General features: G+C 36.3%; 2 protein-coding genes across 3 annotated transcripts in view; one reads left to right on the top strand and one right to left on the bottom strand.

Annotated features, from left to right (window-relative positions):
- LOC108669382 (glutamine--fructose-6-phosphate aminotransferase [isomerizing] 1) overlaps window positions 1–4,523 on the bottom strand; it is a 29,581-nt gene extending 25,058 nt beyond the window's left edge. The window contains exon 1 of the mRNA XM_047882700.1: window positions 4,434–4,523. Within this exon, the coding sequence (XP_047738656.1) occupies window positions 4,434–4,440 (7 nt within the window). The 5' untranslated portion in view covers window positions 4,441–4,523. The remainder of the gene's footprint in view (window positions 1–4,433) is intronic.
- A 1,146-nt stretch (window positions 4,524–5,669) lies between these two features.
- On the top strand, window positions 5,670–20,830 carry LOC108669388 (polycomb protein suz12-A-like). 2 transcript variants are annotated; one of them, XM_018156706.2, is made up of 15 exons: window positions 5,670–6,045; window positions 11,246–11,292; window positions 12,765–12,863; window positions 13,115–13,199; window positions 13,429–13,520; window positions 13,964–14,195; window positions 14,814–15,026; window positions 15,447–15,596; window positions 15,819–15,986; window positions 16,245–16,429; window positions 16,764–16,890; window positions 17,594–17,729; window positions 18,208–18,393; window positions 18,916–19,092; window positions 19,598–20,830. In XM_018156706.2, exons 1-15 carry the CDS (start codon window positions 5,931–5,933, stop codon window positions 20,520–20,522), a joined length of 2,937 nt encoding a protein of 978 aa, XP_018012195.1. In that variant the 5' UTR covers window positions 5,670–5,930; the 3' UTR covers window positions 20,523–20,830. The 2 variants fall into 2 exon arrangements, with proteins under 2 accessions (XP_018012195.1, XP_018012194.1); XM_018156705.2 differs by having other exon boundaries at window positions 11,246–11,313.
- Window positions 20,831–22,078: the final 1,248 nt, after the last annotated feature.

The raw sequence follows: 22,078 nt of genomic DNA, 5'->3' as shown, positions 1-22,078 counted from the left end.
GAAAATACAAGCAATACACGATAATACAAGCAATACACGAAAATACAAGCAATACACGAAAATACAAGCAATACACGAAAATACAAGCATTACACGAAAACACAAGCATTACACGAAAATACAAGCAATACACGAAAATACAAGCAATACACGAAAATACAAGCAATACACGAAAACACAAGCATTACACGAAAACACAAGCAATACACGAAAATACAAGCATTAACACGTTGACTCCGAATTGGTACATATGCGTACCACGAAATGTATTTCTCAAGGACGTAGTGGTACATAATTCAGATTACCTAAAATCGGCCAAACCTGAGAACAATAAAGGCCAAAAAAGGCCGATAACTCAATATATACTAGTTTATTTGTAGGTTCCGCCATAAAAATTCCATTTATTTTCTTTTTTTGCAGTATTTAAAATTTAATTAGGAAGTACCCCTATCATAAATTTTAGCCGGCCAATGCAATTGAGAAAAACTAAATCACGGAATTTGTCCGGAAAAAATGACCGTCTGGCAACCCTGCTTAAAAACAGTACAAAAAATGAAATAATATTACAAGATGAAGCAATCGTAATCAACGTGTTAATGACTCCAAGCATGAAAGGCTCTGGTGACATCTGTGTGCCGCTGTCCCGAGCAAGAGCAAGTGTTGCGTTCACCAAACCGCCAGCACGCTCGCAGAATTTTCAGGTAAGCACTCCACACTTGATAAAAATAGAAATAATTTAGAAATAATTTTTAGCTTTAGAAATATTTTCAAACCATACCGAACGTCGAAAAGTTCTCTCATAAACGCAATAATCTAGATAAATATACGGGTATATAACGAATATACATGGCTTCGACTCATTATCTAAATGGTGACATTACAAAATTGACAAGAAAATGACGTAATCTTCAGACGAAAGTAGTATTTTAGAGGTACGACTAATTAGTAAGATTTCGTGGCATTTGTCATGTCGTTGAACGAAATGTTTGACATGTAAGGTCAGTCCTGACGCAAGCAAGATGATCCCTTAGCTGTCAGTGCTGAGATAACAATTAAAGATCATAACTTATCGCTCCTTCTTTGATATGAATACCAGACACATGCTCACCGGAAGATAAGAACTGCATACTTTCGACATGTACATTTTTAGGCAACATACACAGCGTCAAAAACTTTCGTTTCTCTTTTTGCTACGCCCCATTGCATGAGCGCTAGACAGTACGTGGAGAAAAAGAGGCGAAAAACTGATAAAATATTTTGTTATTCTTCTTTAGCCGCAACTTTAACCTTACCATTTACTAAGCGAACAAAAAAAAACTTTCAGGAGCCAGTTTTGCTCTGTTCATATATTACATCAATCTATACACGATGTCATTAGACGACATCTTAACCCTTAACCCTCTACCGCCGAATGTCACTCTCCGGGAACATACAATTATACATAAATTATTGTTTGTTGCAACTTGAGAATGTTTGTGCGCAACAGAGAACATTTTAAAGTTGTCGTACGTGGCGGCAACCATCAGTGCAAGTCATTTTGCGCTCACTAGAACGTATCCTTTTTGGGAAGTAGGCTTGTGACAATATTGCTCCGGTTACTCAGGTCAGGCGGTATATAGAGTTTAATTCATCAAAGAGTACGCGTGAACAGAAAGCGGATAGGCAAGTAACATTCGTGACATCAACGCGAACACTTGACAGTCGTGTACCTAAGCAGCAAAACGGAAGAACTGTTTAATTCTTTTCCAACACAACACCTTAACAATCGATCAATTTTCCCTACTATTTGCAAACTAATTCCAGATTATTGTTATGGACTTTCATTAAATTGTTGCAAACTAATTAATGTAATCTTGGCAAAAAACCAATGCACGACTTTGGTTTGTTGTTGTAGTACAATACACACTATAGTAAACTTTTATTCAAGTATTTAACAAGAAATGAAATAATCTTCAGTCACGAGTGGTTAATCATTAATCAGAGACGAACCCAGGGTGTCATAATATTATTTAGTTTTATCAAGCAGAATCTTTCTGCGAACATAACATGATATGAGAAAAGTAACGCTGCTACATACTTCATTACCAGGAATCTCGGCGATATACGAGATAAACAAGGCAGTCAGCATTACAAGCCAAACTCTGCACATGTATGAACTATGCATATGCTACTATATGGTCATGTAGACAGATAGATAATGTAAAGAAATAAGCGAGAAATTATGTTCTAATAATTCATATTGTTACTTTAATGATGTATATAACGTATATAATTACATTCAATGAACCCTAACTCGCATACAGGACCCGCAGTTATTTATGAGCTAAGTGATAAAAAATATTTTATTTGTAATTATTTATTTACCCCAATCTAAAGTTATTTAATGCAGTCTTTGGGAACAAAATATCTTCCGAGAATAGCACTTAATGCTTTAAATTGCACAAAAGGAACTTCTAGAGAATTTCCGGTTACTGTTGCCAAGAAATAGCCTGCTTTCAAGAATAGTTATTACTCCAAAGCAAAACAATTCAAACAATAGAAGGTTAACAGAAGCATTGTGATTATATAGATAAATCCTACATGGCGTTAAGAGACTGCGGAGTAGAACTCTTACGTGTTGTTAAAGAGGAAAATAAAATAATTGCTGCATTTTGTTGATAAGCCTTCGAAAATACTGAATCAGATTCATGTGAAGATTTAATTTACTAGCTTAGGTAGATTTCGTGGTGACGAGACGTAGCGCCAGGTGCATAGACAGGCAAAGAACAGGATACTTATTAAAAACGATTATATGTAGGATAAAATTAAACTGCACGTTTAACTTAACGAGGGAAGTATTGGCAAAAGTCAAACATCTCTTTGACAAAGCTCTGATTGTTATTACAAATCTCTCTAAGGTAGGACGAAGCTGAAACAGATCAAGAGAGACCAGCACCAACGTCTGAAATGTTATGAATACGTTTCGTTCGAAAAATAGCAACGACGCTATTTCATCTATATTTATACTTTGCGATGCATTATTCGTCGCGTTTGTCCAGGATAAGTCAGTTTAGCTGCGCATGCTAACTGATGCAGAGCACTAGAAGAGCACTCCAGTCAGTAGCATCAATTAGAACGTGCCAGAGAAACCGTGTTCTCTGCTTGAGCTTTCTCTGTCGCCCAGGGGGCCGAACTATCAAAAATAGTTGAGAGTTTGTAACTCCGTCAGCCAATCACTTACGGCTTTTCAAGTAAACCCACCAATCACAGACGAGAAATCGGCCGCTACGTGTACTCAAGGAAGTTTTAGTAGTGTGGCCTGATCTGCCCGTCCAGTTGGAATGATTCGACTCACGTCTATATCAGGCTTATCAGCTAACAATAGAACTTTGTGTACCGCTATCCAAATAGAAAAATTTTAATACCTATGCCGCATAGGCTATGCGTTTAAACATTTAAACATAAATTCAGCCATTATCGCTAAGGGTTCAATTGCATGCAAGAAGAAGAAATAATTGTTATTAATTGTTGGACATATTTAAGGTAAATCAAAATTAGAATATTTCATGGCTACCGAATACGGAACTAAACGGAAGTGTGATGGGCTCGTGAGAAATTGATAATGTTAACAAGTTTTTTATACCGCAGTTTGCTGTTTGTGAAGTGCATTCATAATCATGACAATGATCAACAAGACAGCGCGGTATCTCCTACTACTAAAATAACTAAATTATCCAATAATGTTTATATTTAAGTACGACCACTATCTAGGATTACATATTAAAAATCTTGACCGATAAACAAAGTTTTAAGTTGAATCTTGATCGTTTCAAGAAAATAAATCCACGAAAATTTATCGGCCAACGTCGTGCTTGCGATTGATGGCATGCCAGGCAAATATGAAGGCAAACACTTGCACCTTACTAATTCGGCGAGTGTGCAACAGCGAGCGCTGTTGTGTTCACAACACCGGCTTCAGTGATATTTGGCTGTGCATGAGGAAAGGAAACCGCGTAAAATGTTTTATTTCGAGCATTAATCTATTAATTTGGTCTTGAAAATGTACAAAACCTGGTTTCAGGGGTTTGTGAACAAAATGTACTTATTAGTTAGCTAAAGTTTACTGTTCAAATAGATACCATTTATGAATCGCAGCCTTTTCGCAGGTACGAGTGAAAAAAAAAAGTTTCCTAATTTCGTTATAAATATTTTAAAATAAAGTCAAAATTATAATATTGCTAAAGCTTTTATCAGTGATCAGCTGAAAATAATGCTAGGAAGTTACGACGTGTCGAAATGCAGAGATTATGCGAGTATACACGATCTCAACAACCATACGATAACTGTAGCCAAATTATAAGAATAAATGGAATAGAAAAGAGCCTCAACAACGTAAACGACCATGGCAGTGGGACTGAAAAGCACTGAAAGTGTATTAGTTGAGGGTAACTTACCACACATTTTTGGTTGATGCACGAGAGGATGCCTGAAATTTATCACACCACACTACGACAGAGCAAGCCCAACTCTAAAGATGCACACTGACCATCGACCCATTTTATACCTAAACATGCGTGGCCCTGAAGTTGCCAGCTAGTCTTTAGAAGAACATAAGAAATTGGGAGTTTGTCCATATAAATATATTTCTTTCGGGCGGTATTTCAGATGAAATGATTTCGTTAGTAAAATTCATTATCTAAATAATATATTATAGATATATGAGGTTAAAAGCAGTCTTTAGTGAAAAATCAATAAAGAAAAATGTAATATTATTAGGCGTTCTCATAAATTTGACTGGAATGAATTTAACTGACAGAAATTGCTATAACCTTGATTTTTCGTCCCCACTAAATTTTATCTAATGCATCATGTAAATACATTTGTACTTTTTGATAATGCAATGCAGAATGCTTCAAAATTTATATTTCTTACCCTAGAGTCACTGAGAATACGTCGAATCGAATCGACATTTCAGCGGATGCAGCCCAATCGAGTAGACGTATTCACATAATTGAACATAGAAGAAAAGAATTTGCGAATTCCTAACGTTTTTAGTTCAAATTTAAGATAAAATTATTAAACTATAAGTTTATGGATTTTTTTTTTGGCCCATAACTCGTAACAAACTACCTATAGCCCACAGTTGTTGCTGGGTTAAAATAATGGACACAAATTATATGATATGTATTTGCTCACTATTACACACAAATTGATTCTCTCAAACAGTGTATCAAAGATATACTAGACATATGACATTTCATGTTTTTCTTTATGCCAGAGTTATTCGATTATTTATAGTGGTTATATGAATTTCCCGCCATCTATAAATTACGGTCACAACTAAGATTACTCGCCGTATAGTGCAATCACAAGTTGTGGATTAATCGAATATAACTATCTTTGAAATTCAACAGTTTCAAGCATAATTATCCTATTTATTCTTGATGAGTGGTTCATTCGTGATTTCATTCGAATTTTTGTAAATTTCAATTGTTTTAATCTATGTTGTGGGAAATTTCGCCTAAAGTGCAATGTAAAACTTTAACTCCCTTAGGAATTCTCCTTCCAGTTTGTTTCTTCACCCGCCCCTCGCAATGTCCGGGTGGCGGAAGAAGTGCTCAACGAAAGCGTGAAATTTTTCTAATCTACTTATCACGTCGAACAAATTTTAAAACTGTGATTGATATATTTCACAATTAAAATACGCTTATTTCTGTACAGTTTTTAATTCATTCATTCCTTTCACCTAAATATATAGACTCGGTCAAGAAACCATATTGCCTACTGGCGATGGTGTACCTACTGTTAAAGTTGTCTACTAGGTATCAAGTGAATGTTCTCATTTGTATACGTTAAGCCTTATTCATAAGGGCCTGAAGCCTATTTGCGTCTTTTCTAAATAATCAATATGGAAGTATAGCCTTTTACATTTGAAACTTAGCTCGGTTATAATGGTTGAATCGGTCCGTGGTAAAATGGCTCATCGGAAGAAAGATAACCACAGCTCTGATAAATCTTATCAAGATATGCAGGCTGATCATGAATTGTTCCTTCAAGCATTTGAAAGTAAGTTTTTAATTTTATTATTGGTTTTAAATGACTTAGGCTTAATCAAGCCCACAAATAAGGAAGAGTAAAAAACCAGTATGATTAGGTATTTAGGATTATTTTATGTAGGCTAGGCTAGGCCTAGCTAGGTATTCGGAAATTTGAATGATGTGAAAGTGGACCCTTAGCCTTAGTGGCAATGCAGAGTTTTTTAGAATCTTCATCAAGCTCATTTTTGAGTCCTATAGTAGGGTAAACGTGGTATATTCCGACATCGTAGGTAATTCCGTCACCTTTCCAGCTGTGTCGGAATATACCGCGTTTACCCTAAGTGGACCAGCAAAGTATCATAAATACCTGCAATCCAGCATTATCACACATAAGATATTCATATTGGCTTAAATGCTGAGTAAATGCCACTGTGCAGAGAGTGGATGAATATTGCAAGATATTTGGCGATGCTTCAGTAGCAAAATTTACACCTTCAGAAGATCTTGCCGACACATTTAGATTGAAATTGTTGCATTTAATATATTTGTCAGTCTTCGGCCTACTATTTAGAAAAAAATAAGGTTTCTGGTACGTTGGTTGGATCAGGATGCAGTAAAGCTTGACTGGAAATTGGTTGCGATGAGTTCCCGCCAAAAAAAAATGTAAACAAAATCATAGTTGTGGTCATATTAGAGCAGTCAGACTGCATAGTGCATCATCACATGTCCAGTTGACACTTGCTGTACAATTGGACTGTTTTTAGCAAAAAATTAGTTATTTGCGGTAACACATGCATGCAACCTTGTAAATAAGTTTGTGGCTTGACGCTTGTAAATAGTTTTTCATTACTCAGCGTAAATGGCTATTCATTAAAAATTATCCGGCGGCGCATCTTGAAAATGGTCGGCGATGCTTTGGGCTTAAAAACCCATATATTGGCAATGCTGCTTCCGCCTTCTGCACCCTGGAGTAAATGAGGAAATTAAAAATAAATTGATTCTAAAAACATCTGGAATCTGGATTGCCACTAAGCGTCTATGTGGCCATAGTGAAACCAGAGATTTTTTAGAATTGGTTCATTTTCAATTTCCTTATTTACCCAAGATTTAAACCAATTTCTTATGTATGATAATGCTGGTATCCTGGATACTTTACTGGTCTACTTATAAGACTCAAAAATGAACTTGATGGAGAGTCTAAAAAACTCTGCTTTACCACTATCAGGCTGAGTTGACCAAGTGAGTAGGGTAAACGCACCATATCCCAACACTGAGGGTAATTCCGACACCTCTCAACTTTTTCCTTTATATTAAGCTTGGTCTTAGTTCCACGCATGCATAGGGTAAACACACAAAAATTCCAACACCTTAAGGATTTAGCAAGAAATAAATGGCTATAAATAGATCACCGTATGCCCAACTTGCGTTCTGATTGGTTTACGTCACTCTCAAAACGCCACACTACGCACCAGCGATGATGAAATGTGACAAACTGTTGCCATATTAATTTAAAAACCTGTTGAATTCAAATCTACAAAATTGCTGAATTCTGACACATGTGTGACTGAATGCGACATATTGTGAGAGTAATTCCGACAGCGCTTCAAAATCGTAATTTGTAATTCCAACACCCTGTGTGAGCTGTGTCGGAATATGACACAGCTTGGAACAAGCTGTGTGTGTCTAATTCCAAGATGTGTTGGAATTAGTTTTTATGTGTCTAAAACTGTCTCTTAAATTAATCATCTATTAATTTATTTACCACTTAAAATCAGCAAATACAAGTATACTTAAAGGATTCTTAATTTATTCACAGACTTATTTAAAAGTCTCAAACCATAATATTCTTTCTACACAATCAGTTTTTCACTATTTGGTAGAGCAAGGTCAACTATAAACTTTCACACGTTTTTTGATGTTCTCACTGGGTGACGTGGACTTTTGCTCTGCGGATCCTAACATTTTCCTGCCAGACCTAGGGTTTTGCGGAAATATTGCACGCAATAGTATGACATCACTATTTCAACCATCTACGCATGTGTGGAACTAAGACAAAGCGTAATATAAAGGAAAAAGTTGCGAAGTGCCGGAATTACCCACAGTGTTGGAATATGGTGCGTTTACCCTAGATGGTTGAAATAGTGACATCATACTATTGTGCGCAATATTTCCGCAAAACACAAGGTCTAGCAGAAAATGTTGAGATCCACAGAGCAAAAGTCCAAGTCAGCTTAGTGAGAACATCAAAACACTTATGAAAGTTGATAGTTGACCTTGCTTTACTAGTGATAAACTGTTTGTGTAGAAAGAATATTATGGTTTGAGACTTTGAATAAGTCTGTGAATATGTTAGGAATTCTTTAAGTATACTTGTATTTGCTGATTTTAAGTGGTAAATAAATTAATAGATGATTGATTTAAGAGATGGTTTTAGACACATAAAAACTAATTTCGACACAGGGTGTTGGGATTACGACACACACTGTCACACAGGGTGTTGTATTCCAACACAAGGTGTCAGAATTACGAGTTGTGATTTTGATGCGCTGTCGGAATTAGTCTCACAATATGCCGCATTTAGTCACACAGTGTTGGAATTCAGCAATTTTGTAGATTGAATTCTAAAGGCTTGTAAATAAATATGGTAAATTGGCAACAGTTTGTGATGTTTCATCACTGCTGGCGCATAGTGAAGTGTTTTGAGAGTGACGTAAACCAATCGGAACTCAAGTTGCGCATGTGGTGATCTATTTATAGCCATTTATTTCTTGCTACATCCTTGAGGTGTCGGAATATGGCGTGTTTACCCTACTCAGCTGGGCTGGCTAGGACTACATTATGATCCCAGGGTGCGTACCAGTCATGGAAAACCTGGAAAGTCAGGGAATTTAGTTTTTCATTTCATTTCATTCATTTCAAAAGTCATTGGATTTCATTTCAGGTTATGGAAAGTCATGGAATTTGCAAATAAATGAAATATATGCATTTAAAAACTACTTTTAAAGACAACACTTACGGTTCCAAAGAATCCAATGTCTTTTTTTGTTACACATTTAAATGAATTTCTAATTTTATTTTCAAATTTTTTAATATATAAAACTTTTCTGGATTTTCAAATTTATTTACTCTGTCAATTGATTCATGCATTGTCTCCAACTTTACGCAAGTTTGCAAAATGTCAGATTGATTGGGCAGGTTGAAGTGTGTCAAATATTGATTATTAGATTTGAATATCAGAAAAAAACAATAATTTTTAAAATTGTTTATTCTGGCAAATGTCAATTAATTCATGCATTGTCTCCATTTTCAAACTTTACACAAGTGTGCAAAATTTCAGAACGATTGGACAGCTAGAAGTGTGTTAAATATTGATTATAAGATTTGTAGCAGACAGACAAACAAACAAGAAGTGGAGTTAGAGAGAAGTGTTGTAAAAAAAGTGCTTTTCTGTGCTGCGTGTGTTAACCCATTAATGCTAAGTGGTTCCATTTTGAACCAGTGGAGAAAATTGGATTCATAATAAAATTAAGATGAAATGAATATTACAAGTGGATGCATAGGTTTGATACACATCTTGTACATGTTCTGGCAAAGTTTGGTTCTGCTGCGCCAGCTACTCTCTTTTCAGTTAACATTCAAAGATTACTAGAACCCGGTCATGGAAAAGTCGTGGAATTTTTTTTATAAATACCGGTATGCACTCTGTGATCAAGTGTGGAATTTTCATACATTAGCTACAGAAATTTTGTGGCTCAATGTGACATGAATTTTAAGTGACTTTGGAGTCTTGCAGCTTATTTTTTTGAAAATAGAATATTCATTAGAGAAATTATATTTTTTGCAATTTTTAAATAATTAATTTTCACTCATTTATTCCCATATGGAATTCAAGAGAAGTAATATGAGAATGTGTATCATATTGGATTTAAATACCTATCTGAAACTATATTTATATTTTTTATACTGCTCATATTTTAAAACTAATCATGTAATCAGGCTAGATTTATCTTAAGTATATGAACCACCTCCACCATTCCAAGAGTCCCTCCTTGTTGTAAGATAGCTACTGTCAAGTGGGTGACTTTGGCCACACCTACAACAGCAGCAAATGGTAGCAAAACAAAATAATAAATGTTGGCCTAAGTCACCCCAGTGGCCAAAGTCACCCCAGTCACTTTCCCAGTCACTTTATATATTGTTGTTGGCAAGCTACCTGAAATGACAAACTCCATGTTTGTCCTGAAATCCAATTTCTCAGCCCATAATTTTACCAGAATTATTAAACATTTATGGCCTTAACTACCAATACCTTCAAAAATTTGTGCCAAAAATATGTGTAAGGATTTGTATATGAAGAATTTTGTTGACAACATCTTCTAAAACTATTTTAATGCAGAGGGGCTGCCAAAGATCATCAGATATTAATTCTCTTTCAGCAGAGGTGCAATATATCTACTTTCCAAGGTGCAAATAAAGCTTTCCTGCCATTTTAGGAGCTGCCAGATTCTAACTATATGAATTATCTTCAATCTAATTGTTAACAAAAGTTTATAATTGAGCTGCAAGATTCCAAATTAATTAAAATGTAACTGTGGTGCCTCAAAATTTCAGTAAAAAGTAGGATCTTTCCATTCATGACTTTCTGCATCATGATTCAACATGGTTGCAACAATGAGACTATCAATGCAAATGTTTAGGGTGGCTGTGATCTTTGGAACTGTCCAATTTAAAAGTTATGTTAGTGAAATATTTGCAAGCCATACAACTTTTTATTGAAGTTAACTACACAACTTAATTGAGCCAAAATACAGATTTTAAATTCATTGTAATTATATATGACAATAAAGCCAACCATTGTGAAAGGAGTGTTATGCCAAGTGTTACATGTTCGTAAATCATGGATACTTGGTAAAAACGTTTGTGAACCACTGAATATGAGCTCTATAACTTCCATTATATATGGTTCATTATTTTGCCTAACATGAAGAAAATAAATATTTAAATCCCCTCTAATAGCAAAAGTGTCTTCATGTTAACATTGGTATAATCACTAACAATGTTTCCTGTGTATTTTGATGTTTTATAGAGATAAACCAAGCATTCAGCAAAGATCTTAATTAAATACATTAAAAATGACTAAATGAACTGATGAGATCAAAGAGCATATACAGAGCATATACAATGACCTATTTGAAAAATTTCTAATTGTATTTATAATTTATTTTCAGAGCCTACTCAGATCTACAGATACCTGAGAACTCGCAATATTGTTAGTGTAAGTGTTTCTCAGCCTACAGTAAGTTGATTCAGTTCTAGTATGGTAAGAAGTGATGCTTTGGCAGCCAACTAACCTGAGGCTTGATTTACAGTCTAATCTAAGATTTCAGTTGTCTGCTTTAAGTGTTCATAGAACATTTCATAACATGGCAAATCTTTCCATCTAATACTGTCTTGTGCATCTTTGCAAATGACTGTCTTTGCTGCTATTACAGCACTGTACTAATGAATTAATAGTGCATCATTTGAGCATTCTTTTCAAAGTCTATTTTTTGGCATTAAATGACTAATGACATTGTATGATTGTAATGCACAAAGGCCTGGAGATACTGGATGAAGCATGTCAAGCCTTTTATTTTTACTATGATAATCTTAATTTGCTTGGTTTATTTATAATTGATAATCTTTGCTTGGTATTATAAAAATTATCAAAGCTTGCCAGATACAGGGTTCATACTGGTCATGGAAAACCTAGAAAGTCATGGAATTTGATTTTTCATTTTCCAGGCCTGGAAAGTCATTGTATTTCATTTCAGGTTATGGAAAGTCATGGTATTTGCAAATTAAAGAAGAAAAAATATAACTCAGTACTCACTGCAGTGAGTGACAGAGAGCGCATTTTCTCGTCAACAAAAACTTGAGGACAGACAGACAGACATGGTGAGCACAATAGTGCATTTTTTCCATAAATGAGAAAATGCGCTAAAAATGAAGTGTTTTTCTGTGCTGCATGTGTTAAACTGTTTGTGCAGTCTCTTGTTTCCTGTGTTGTGATTGGCACGCATGAAGCAAGAGACTGTGCCATACTCGCTTGTTTCGTTCGTTCTGATTGGCTCTCCAATCACGTGAGCTCAGTAATATGTGACAACTTTTTGATCTGCAGTGGCAGCATTCCATCTTCAGAATGCAATATCTACATCACCATGCCTGGAAAGTGTAAATTTCATGACTTGCGGTTAAGAATAGAAGCTTATCGTGACTGGCTTGCTCGCCATCCAATGCATGAAGGTATGGCGATATGTACATTGTGCTCGAAAGACTTTGATGCGTCAAATATGGGGGAAGCAGCATTGAAGAGCCATGCCATCTTTGAAGAGCATGAAGAGCTATGCATTTACACGTTTGCTATTTATCAACTGTAGGAGTTGATAGAATATGCATGGTTAGTCTTTCAGTCATGCTAAATATGTTGTATATGTACAAGTCTTTGAAAATTATAGTGAAGGTCATGAAGTGTCATGGAAAAGTCTTGGATTTTTTTTTTCTAAATACTGGTATGAACCCTGCAGATATCTAATGCATTAAATTTTGTTTCTAAGTAATAGCATAATTTTTGTTGATAAGTTATATTGTCGATGTTTTTTGTTGTTGCAAACAAGTAGTTGTAAATGTGCAATTTATACATTTCTAGTATATGTTTGTAGGTTCTTTCTGTTATATATGTAACTTATGGATATTATCTCTTTGCAGCCTATTTTTCTTCACCGAAGTTTGTACTACATGAAAAATCGAATGAGCCGTAACCACAAAAATAGATCCACCTTCAAAGTTGATTCCCTCGTTCACAAGGTATGTGTTCAGGCTGCTTTAAAAAATGGTCTTTGATCAATTGAAGTGTTTACCTGTAATAAATCTTATTCTCACCAGTAGGCTTTATAGCTAGGATAGTTTGAATTGTTTATGAATTCTAGTCTGCTTTATAGTTTGAAATGGTAAAAGGAAATACTGATGTGGATTTCTATTAATCTGGTAACTTGTTTTGTTAAATTAGATTCAAATATAAATGTGAATATTTCTAACAGTATTGTCTTCCATTGCAGCTTGAAAAGCAGCAAAATGAGTCCCAGTCCAATCATCCTGGAAGTTTTCTTAACCTTGCCTTTATTGGATTTTTTGACAAGAAAAGTGAGATTATTATCTTAATGTTTTATTATTTATATTTGAATTATTATTTTTTTTTTTGCTTTACCTAAATAGTAAAATATACTGAGGCCTAAATAGTAAAACTAGCATGCTAATGTTGTGTTAATTTTAGTGATTCATTGTTCTGCATATAATTTGAGTCTATTTTATTTTGACTTATTGTTTCAATTATTCTAGATTGTATCAGAGATGTTGTATCTTTTTGTGTCAGCTGAAGGAGAAGGTGACCGTGCCCACTTGAAAGTAGATGTTGTCAAAATTTCCCACAAGAAGCGTAAAGAATCGTCTGCACCAATAACTCAGGTTGGTTCATTTGTAAAGTGAACTATGAGCTACCTTTAAATTAGGTAAATGTAAGTGCATTTATGGATTAGTTTCACTTCAAATTTATTAGTAGTACGTATGAAATTTAGATAGCTTCAAATCATTATTTTAACTCATACATAATAAGGATTGATGTGAAGTAAGTATGGATAAAGATAATGCAAATTAGCAATAATTATTAAAACACTAATTCATTTTATCCAATAACAATGTTGCTAAACAACCCTGAGCTTAGATGATGATATGAATTTATTTCAACTGATACATACTATGAATATTCAACCAGGCTGCATTTTCTTGATAATCTGTAATCTTTTTTAAATAGCATCTTATAACCTCTTATTAAACTGTATTGCATTTTATTCATTTAGTATTTTCATGCTCTATATTCTTTTTTAAATAACATTACCTTCAACTACCAGACATGTGTTGGGAGCCATGACATCAGCATCAACCCGCCTATGGGAAGCCTGGTTGCTTGGCAACCTCCAGCCTCCCTGCAAGTTAACAACCACCAGCACAGTTCAGATGGAGCCAGCACCAAGGAGCCTCTAGTCTCCATCCCCACAAATACATTTGGCACGCTTAATGGCCACCAGAACAAATCATCCGTTCTTCAGTTCAAAATTGAGCTTGTGCATGACCAGGAGAATAGTTAGTGTTTCTTTGTTGTTCCTTGTGTAAATGATTTATTAGCATTATTTTTTCAGAGAGTTCAAGCCCTATTTTATGTTTGAAAATGCTGAACAAAATGTTCATACTTCATTTTTTTTAACAATTCAGTAATATTATTCACTTTCCTTTTGAGCAAAAAATGTATGTTTAATCACATGCATTCTATAGTTTTTCAGCTGTATCTTCTGGTGGAAGTTATAATTGTAATAGAAATTGTCCAGTGAATAGTGACGATTTTAAATGAAAGATGTTTGTGTTGGATATGGCAATATTTATGGCATATCAACAAAATTGCCATTAAATTGAAATTGAATGGCATATCAACATATTTGTAAAAATATCATTCATTACCATTGCTTTTAAGACAGGAAAGAAAGTATTGATACAATTAGAGCAAAATTTATCCTATTGCCCCAGTTTGAGGCTTACCGATTTAATTCTGACCGGTAAAATATTTTTGAGATTATCATCTCTTTTTCTTGCCATCACTTGCAAGACAGGGGAAGGATTAGTTATAAAATTAAAGCCATACTGAACGTTTCAAACCACTTAAGAGGTTGTTTTTTTAATTAATGGTAAAAATATATTTTTTCTCAGTATGTGAACCAGCTTCTAAACGTCGGCGGTTAAGCCGCGGAAGCAGCGCGACTGCAGACAGTGGATCAGAGCACAGCAGTGGTGGCGGGTCGTCTTCAGACACTACCAGTGACAACGTGACTTGCTACAAAGCTGAGCTTGTCGTCTATGACAGACATGGACGGTGTCAGCTCCAGGCTGGCTCTTACGAGCTCGTCCTGCAGCCCGTTAATGGTTAGGGTCTTGTATATTGTCCATTTTCTGTTCAAACCACGCGCTCGTCCTGCATCATGTTAGTGGTTTCGGCTTTTCATATTATTCAACGCCACTCTTTGACAATGTAATAATAGATTGCCAAATTGAATTTTTATAAAATTAAAATCATTAAATTTCCTTAGAGTTTGGTACCAAAATAATGCCCCTTCTAATCATAATCTTCGTCCCATGACGCAAATTGTTTTCAGTTTACTATAATAGAGAATTAGGTCATTTGATTTTTCAAAAAAGTTCTCAATTACCATAAGCAAGCATTATGTATGATAATAAACAATAAATAATCTTACTGTTGTACACTCGTCATTTCAAAGTTTATGCTCCACGATTCAATTTTTGTTCTTGCCCTTTAAAATATTTATCAATCATGTTACTGTGCAGCAACTGCTGGCAAGACAATTTCTTCAAGCCCACGCAAAAACTCAACCTGGGAGTCGACTGAAGACCTCAAAGTGGAAGCAGCAAATATCTCTGATTTCCAGAACTCTGGACCAACCTTGCACTTCCGCCTCGCGTGGTCTCATGAACCTGGTATGTAAATGAACTATTATCATTTACTATCTATCTGTCAGAATATTTAACTGAAAGCATTTGTCTAATCAACAGGAGTCAAATGTTTAACAATATGACGTGCTCTTTGAGATACGTTGTGAGTAAATTTTCTAGACCTTACGTGTGTATTCTTTGCATATTGTATGAACCACCAACATATTAAGTTAATCATTTCTGTAATACTGCCTTTACCTGCAACAGGTGGTGGAATTGGAACATGCACGGCAGTTACAGGCCACACTAATGGTCACTCACGCCTGCAATCAAGTGGAACTAGCCTGAGCGCGATGTTCAAGACGCTTATTCGCCCCAAACAGCCGCTCTCAGTCCTACTTGAAAATGACAAGGCAACAAAACCTAAACCTCAAGGTTAGTGAGCTATTATAACTAAGGATTAAATTAACACTGACATTTGAATTGTTCACTTCTTCTGCTGTGGTGACAGGCAGATATAAAAATGAAACTACGGGCATTAGAGTTACGAACTTGGCAAAAGCTGTGGGACTGTCAAGCCTAAGGAACCTGTGGGGCCACCAAGCTCAAAACTTAACATACACAAGGCGCAAAAGCCTTGCGTGCGTTGTTTAGTCTAATTCGTTATTACTGTATTAATCTTTGTTGTTGCAGGCGTGAGCAGCCCTGAAGCACCTCAGCTGGTGCTCTACCAGTTTGTTTACAACAACAATGGACGTCAACAAACTGAAGCGAGGCGAGACTTTCACTGCCCTTGGTGTTCCATCAACTGCCTTGCTCTTTATTGCTTACTTAAGCATCTCAAACTCTGTCATGCTCGCTTCACTTTTACTTACTTGGTGAGTATCTATCCACTTTTGAGAATTGATTGAAATTTGTTAGGTTCTTGTTTTATTTATCAAAGGGCAATAAGATGGCCGTTTCTCGCTTGGTAGCTGCTTCTCATGTCACAAGCTAGTGTCAACAAATGCATATATTTTTAATACCTTATATTATACGAAGTCCGATTTTGGCAGTGGTTCTCAACGTGTGGTGAGCATACCACTAGTGGTAAAAATTGTGACCTATAGGTGGTACTCCATCAATATGTTTCCACTGTTGTATGTTCTTTCTCTATGAATTGATGTATGACTTTTTGTTCATGTTGTGATTTTCAAAGTTATTGTTTTGCAGCCACATCCAAAGGGTGCTCGCATCGACGTGTCCCTGAATGATTGCTATGATGGCTCGTACGCTGGCAACCCTCAAGACCTTGTGGCGCTCTCGGGTGGTGGTGGCGGAGTGTGTTTCTCACGCACAGGTTTGTGTTGGTTTTATGTCCCAGCCCAGCACAGGATTTTTATCTCCCCAGCCTTCTTCCATGTGTCAAGATGAAAACTATGCTGTGGTGAGCGTTTTTAATTGATTTCTTAGTTCTTCAATGTCATCCGTCAACTTGAACTAATCAGTCCAACTGAATTTTGGGAATTTTTTAGTTTGAATTATTTCTGATTGGACCTAAATTATCTTGAATGCTACCAAGTTTGTAAAAGTGCACTCTGCAATTTGTACCTGTTTCATCTCTTATCTGAATTGCATACATGAGATTATTTTGAAGAAATACGGTATATGGGTTAGGTAAGAACCCCACTGTTCTGAATAAGCCTCTGGATTAGGTAAGAACCTGATTATTTTAAATAAGCCTCTGGGTTAAGTAAGAACCCCACTATTCTGAAGAACTCTCTGAATTAGGTAAGAAGCACATTATTAAAAACCCTGTGGGTTAGGTAAGAACCCCACTGTTCTGAATAAGCCTCTGAGTTAGGTAAGAAGCCCATTATTAAAAACCCTCTAGTTTAGGTAAGAACCCCACTATTCTGAAGAACTCTCTGAATTAGGTAAGAAGCCCATTATTAAAAACTCTCTTGATTAGGTAAGAACCCCATTATTCTGAAGAACCCTCTGGGTTAGGTTAGAACCCCCACTATCCTGGGGTTCTTACCTCATCATTTGCGTTTCTGCAGGTCCTTGTCGCCGCGCCCCTACGACCGCTCTGCTGGTGTGTCGTCCGCGACGTAGCAAGCCTTCGTTGTCTGAGTTCCTCGAGCAGGACCACGTGGACTACGACCTACCGCGCTCTTATATTCTTGGCCATAACAGGTTAGTGCCGCATACACGCTGCCAGACTGTCTCATATATATCGCTCCCAGACTGTGCACTTTTTAACAATCCACACGTGAAACTCCCGCACGCAAATAATATTACCTTATATTCATCTAACCTAACCTAACTTATAATTTAATATAATGAACATATTTTCACCCAGATATTGTTATCGTGCCTCACTTTTTTTATAATTCGCATGTAACCCTCCCTTTTGCAAATGATGTCAACATCATGCTTACATTAAAATAGTAAGCAGGTGTATTTTCACCCACACATCTCGGCTGAGCAATCGATAAATTACTTCGGGAATTCAGCCCTGGCTTGCAAAAAATTTGCGTTGCGCACTCCTAGCCTGTCTGTACGATTTACTTTCCGCTATTATTTTGGCAAGTTTGAGTGCAATGTAAGTTTGATCATGCCATGAATGTTATTTTTATTACCTTTAGCGACTTAGCAAGTTGTGGGTTTACAGGTTGTACCATCACACGATGTCGTGCCGACCTATTGGCCCCCACGAGCTGGACGAAGACAGCGAGGGAGAACATGACAGTCAGTGGATGCGTATCAAGACCGTCTCCATGATAGACGATTTCTCCGATGTCAACGACGGAGAGAAGGAAATCATGAAGCTCTGGAACGTGCATGTCATGAAACACAAGTAATTCACATAACAATTTGGTACATTTAGTTTTGTGTGCCTGTAGCTGGATTATGCTACGTAGTGACGAGCTTTATTTTCCATTCATTTTTGTACCTTTTTCAATTAGTGACAATTTTCATTTCTAGTGAAATCTGAATTCCCAATATTCATACATTTATTGAGACCAAACACTAACTGGAATTTTTCTAGATAGTTTCCTTTTTTTTTGTCTGAAAATTATAGGTCAAGCTCATGACTTGCAAGATTAGAGGAAACAAGCTTTTCTAATAACCATGTAATTATTTTTTTTTTAATGTATTCTTGCGACTTCAATGATAGTGACAGTTTCCAACTTCAATGATAGTGATAGTTCCCAACTTTAATGATAGTGATAGTTTCCAACTTCAATAATGGTGATAGTTTCCAACTTCAATGATAGTGATAGTTTCCAACTTCAATGATAGTGACAGTTTCCAACTTCAATGATAGTGACAGTTTCCAACTTCAATGGTAGTGACAGTTTCCTATCATTCATTTCAGCTTCGTAGGCGACTGTCAGCTGCCTATTGCTTGCTCGATGTTCGTTGACGCGCACGGAGAGGAGGTGATCAGACGTAACCTGTACCGGAATTATTTACTGCATCTCGTGTCCCTCTACGATTTCGGAGTCATGGGAGCCGGTGCCGTCTATAACAATATCCGCCAGCTCCAAAATCTGTAAGTAATACTCGCCAGTTATGTATATGTGATGGGTAAGATCATGGTTGAACTATATTAGGTTGACCCACGAGATGTTCCGTCTTTCAGTTCAGCTTTCTTGTTACGTCACGTAGATCAAGAAAAGTAAACAAATCCGTCATTCCCATGACGGATTGGTTGACTGGTTTGATCGCATTTCGGTGATTGGTTAATGCCTGTGACGTCACTGAGATCAGTGACGTCACAGGCGAACAACGAACTACGAACTACATCCGCAAAAATGAGCTTCTGATGGGTCAACCTTATATTAGTTCAACCATGGGTAAGAGAAGGTAGTGACCTTCAAGATATCTAGTGTTCTTATGACCGAGGTTCGTGATCTTATTGAGATCTGTTTTGAAAGTGTGTGATTGTGGGTCATGTCTAGTTTTTCATTTTGCTTGAGATATGCGCCGTATTTAACGGTAGAAACTAGGAAACAAATTTCGGTGTGCCATCATTCCGACCATATCTCGTTTTCCAGAATGCAGGAAAAAGGACTCCATTTGGAGTTATCGAAACATTGGACACGCCAAAGAAGAGTTGGTTTAAAGGCTTATACGTCGCCTCGGTCTGCCATAAAAGCCTCTGTCAGTAATTTATCTTCTGATTCATCTGCCGTTTCCTCTGCTGCTCGCGCCTTGCTTGCAGACAGCCACTTCGAGGCTCCTACTAAGTCATCAGGCTCCACAAATGGCGCAAGTTCGGATGGCTCTTATTTACCTTCAGTTGGGAAAAATGTGGCTGCAACTTCTACCAAAGCTCCTACCTCTGCTTCAAGTACATCAACTAAAGCTGTGTTGCCTACCACTGCCACCAGTATCTGTAGTATTAGCACATCTATTGATAAGCTCTCTTATAGTTCTGTGGTAGCTTCTTCACTTAAGACTTCTTCTAGTACAAATTCATCAACCATTTCTCGTAACAGTGTTGCGCGGAATAGCTCTAACGCTTCACACAAAGCGTCTTGTAGTTCCTCAAATGCCAGTACCAACTCGTCAATCAAACCTCCTTCTATAGTCAACGGTTTACCCAGCAAAAATACTGCCCTTACTGTGCTCAAAAACTCCGTTGTCTGTTCTTTGACAAGAAGTTTTCCAAGCCATGCTCAACCTAGAAGTGGTTCTACTACATCAAATTCAAGTACCTCGTCTAAAAGTTCCTCTCCCAGCAGTCAATCGAAATGTTCTGTTAATTTACCAATTAAATCACCTTCACTTGGTGGTCAATCCCAGGGCTTATCAAACGGTCCAAACTCTAAAGTGAACCAGAACGATAAAAATTCCCCCGTTATTCTAAAGGCTCCCGTCATTCCATTGCCTTCGTTTCCCTCTAAGATTTCTAGTCCATCTCTGAGAACCCAAACCGGCGACAATCTGACCAAACAGATTCTTACAAAAACCAAATAACATTAGAATGAATCATTGCTTAAGTTTCTAAGATTGATGGCTGTTGTCAAAGCAGTGTGTTTTGTTGTCATATAAGCTTGTTGTAAATTACAGCTGTGAAATCGTTGTTGTTTAATAGTGGCAGGAGTTCGATGTTCATCAAACTCCTGGTTTTCGGTACACATCCATTTCATTGTGCTCCGGTAGTAAATATGCCCTGGTTTATTAGCTTCTATGTTCATCGTATGACTGAGTGTGAATTAATGGAGTAGATCATCTTCATTAAGTTCAAACTAGTTAGTCTCCTAGCATTGCCAATTTAGGGTTTCTTCATGGAATTTTTGACATGCTAGTTCCGTTAAAAATGTTTTACATAATATTTTTCGGAAAAAATTCGGTTTTCTAGGATTTATTTCGTAAAAAAATGTTGATAACATAATAATCATTCCAATAATTAATTTCTTGATGCTTCCCCAATTATTTTTTTTAAAGGCTTACTTAATGTCTGACTGTCACTCGTTCATTGCGTTTAAATTTCTGTGAACATTCACGTGTAAATTGTAAATTATCATCATAAATTCAATATTGGCTGGAAGAAAATTTATTATTATCATTAATATGTGAATATCAAAATTATGAGAAATGTTGCTGGCACATTTCTTTGCACTTTGAACTCAGTTTTCATCGAAATAATAAAGAATTTAGGAATGTGCTTGCACTTCAAAAAATCGTTTTGTAGTTTTAATTCGTTGTTAAAATTGTAGGCGAAAATAGTAGTCTGTAATATAACCCTAAAGTAAGCACTGAAGGAATGGGATCGCATAAAAGTTTATGAAAAGCGATAAAAAAAAAGACTTGATAGCGATAAGATACGCCGAGCTCGCTTTTACCATCTGCTATCAATTCTTTTTAAAATTCTTCCCAAAAGCAACAAGCATCGTTTGCTGGCTCATAGCTGCGTAAATTTACTAATTCATTTTCACCTCAAATTTGATTTGTCAAAATCGAGAAATGTACAAATGCCAGTATGGGCAGAAATCTATACAATCTAAAGTAAGCACTGAAGGAATGGGATCGCATAAAAGTTTATGAAAAGCGATAAAAAAAGACTTGATAGTGATAAGATACGCCGAGCTCGTTTTTACCATCTGCTATCAATTCTTATTAAAATTCTCCCCAAAAGCAACGAGCATCGTTAGCGGACTCACAGCTGCATAAATTTACTAATTCATTTTGACCTCAAATTTGATCATTTGTCAATATCGAGAAATGTACAAATGCCAGCCAGTATGGGCAGAAATCTATACAACTTACACGATCTTTGACTCGGTCTCGTTCCACGTTGTCTACATTTTGTATTGAGTGTGAAGTGTTGCATATTTAACGTGTGGTTGTATTAAACCATATCCTGTGTTATTATTAGCATCTAATATTTAGTATAAGTTATTTTCTTCCACTTCACTGCCATCATGCCACAAACTCAATTTAATGTGAAGCTGCATACTATTCGTATTTCAGCAGCGGTAGCTTTTTTACTATTCCCTCTGTTTCCGTTCCCGATTTAATGTCTGTTCCTG

This window comes from Hyalella azteca, unplaced genomic scaffold, assembly GCF_000764305.2.
Source record: "Hyalella azteca isolate HAZT.00-mixed unplaced genomic scaffold, Hazt_2.0.2 contig1487, whole genome shotgun sequence".
NCBI classification, from domain to species: Eukaryota; Metazoa; Arthropoda; class Malacostraca; order Amphipoda; family Hyalellidae; genus Hyalella; species Hyalella azteca.
The sequence above is the reverse complement of the archived record's forward strand: the minus strand, read 5'-3'. Positions and strand labels throughout refer to the sequence as shown.

Excerpts from the sequence above, each read along its gene's own strand:
- LOC108669388 (XM_018156705.2), top strand. The coding sequence starts at position 5,931 with ATGGTTGAATCGGTCCGTGGTAAAATGGCTCATCGGAAGAAAGATAAC. Across the intron at positions 16,891-17,593 it reads AGTGTGTTTCTCACGCACAG|GTCCTTGTCGCCGCGCCCCT; the intron begins GTTTGTGTTGGT and ends GCGTTTCTGCAG. Across the intron at positions 18,394-18,915 it reads GTGCATGTCATGAAACACAA|CTTCGTAGGCGACTGTCAGC; the intron begins GTAATTCACATA and ends CATTCATTTCAG.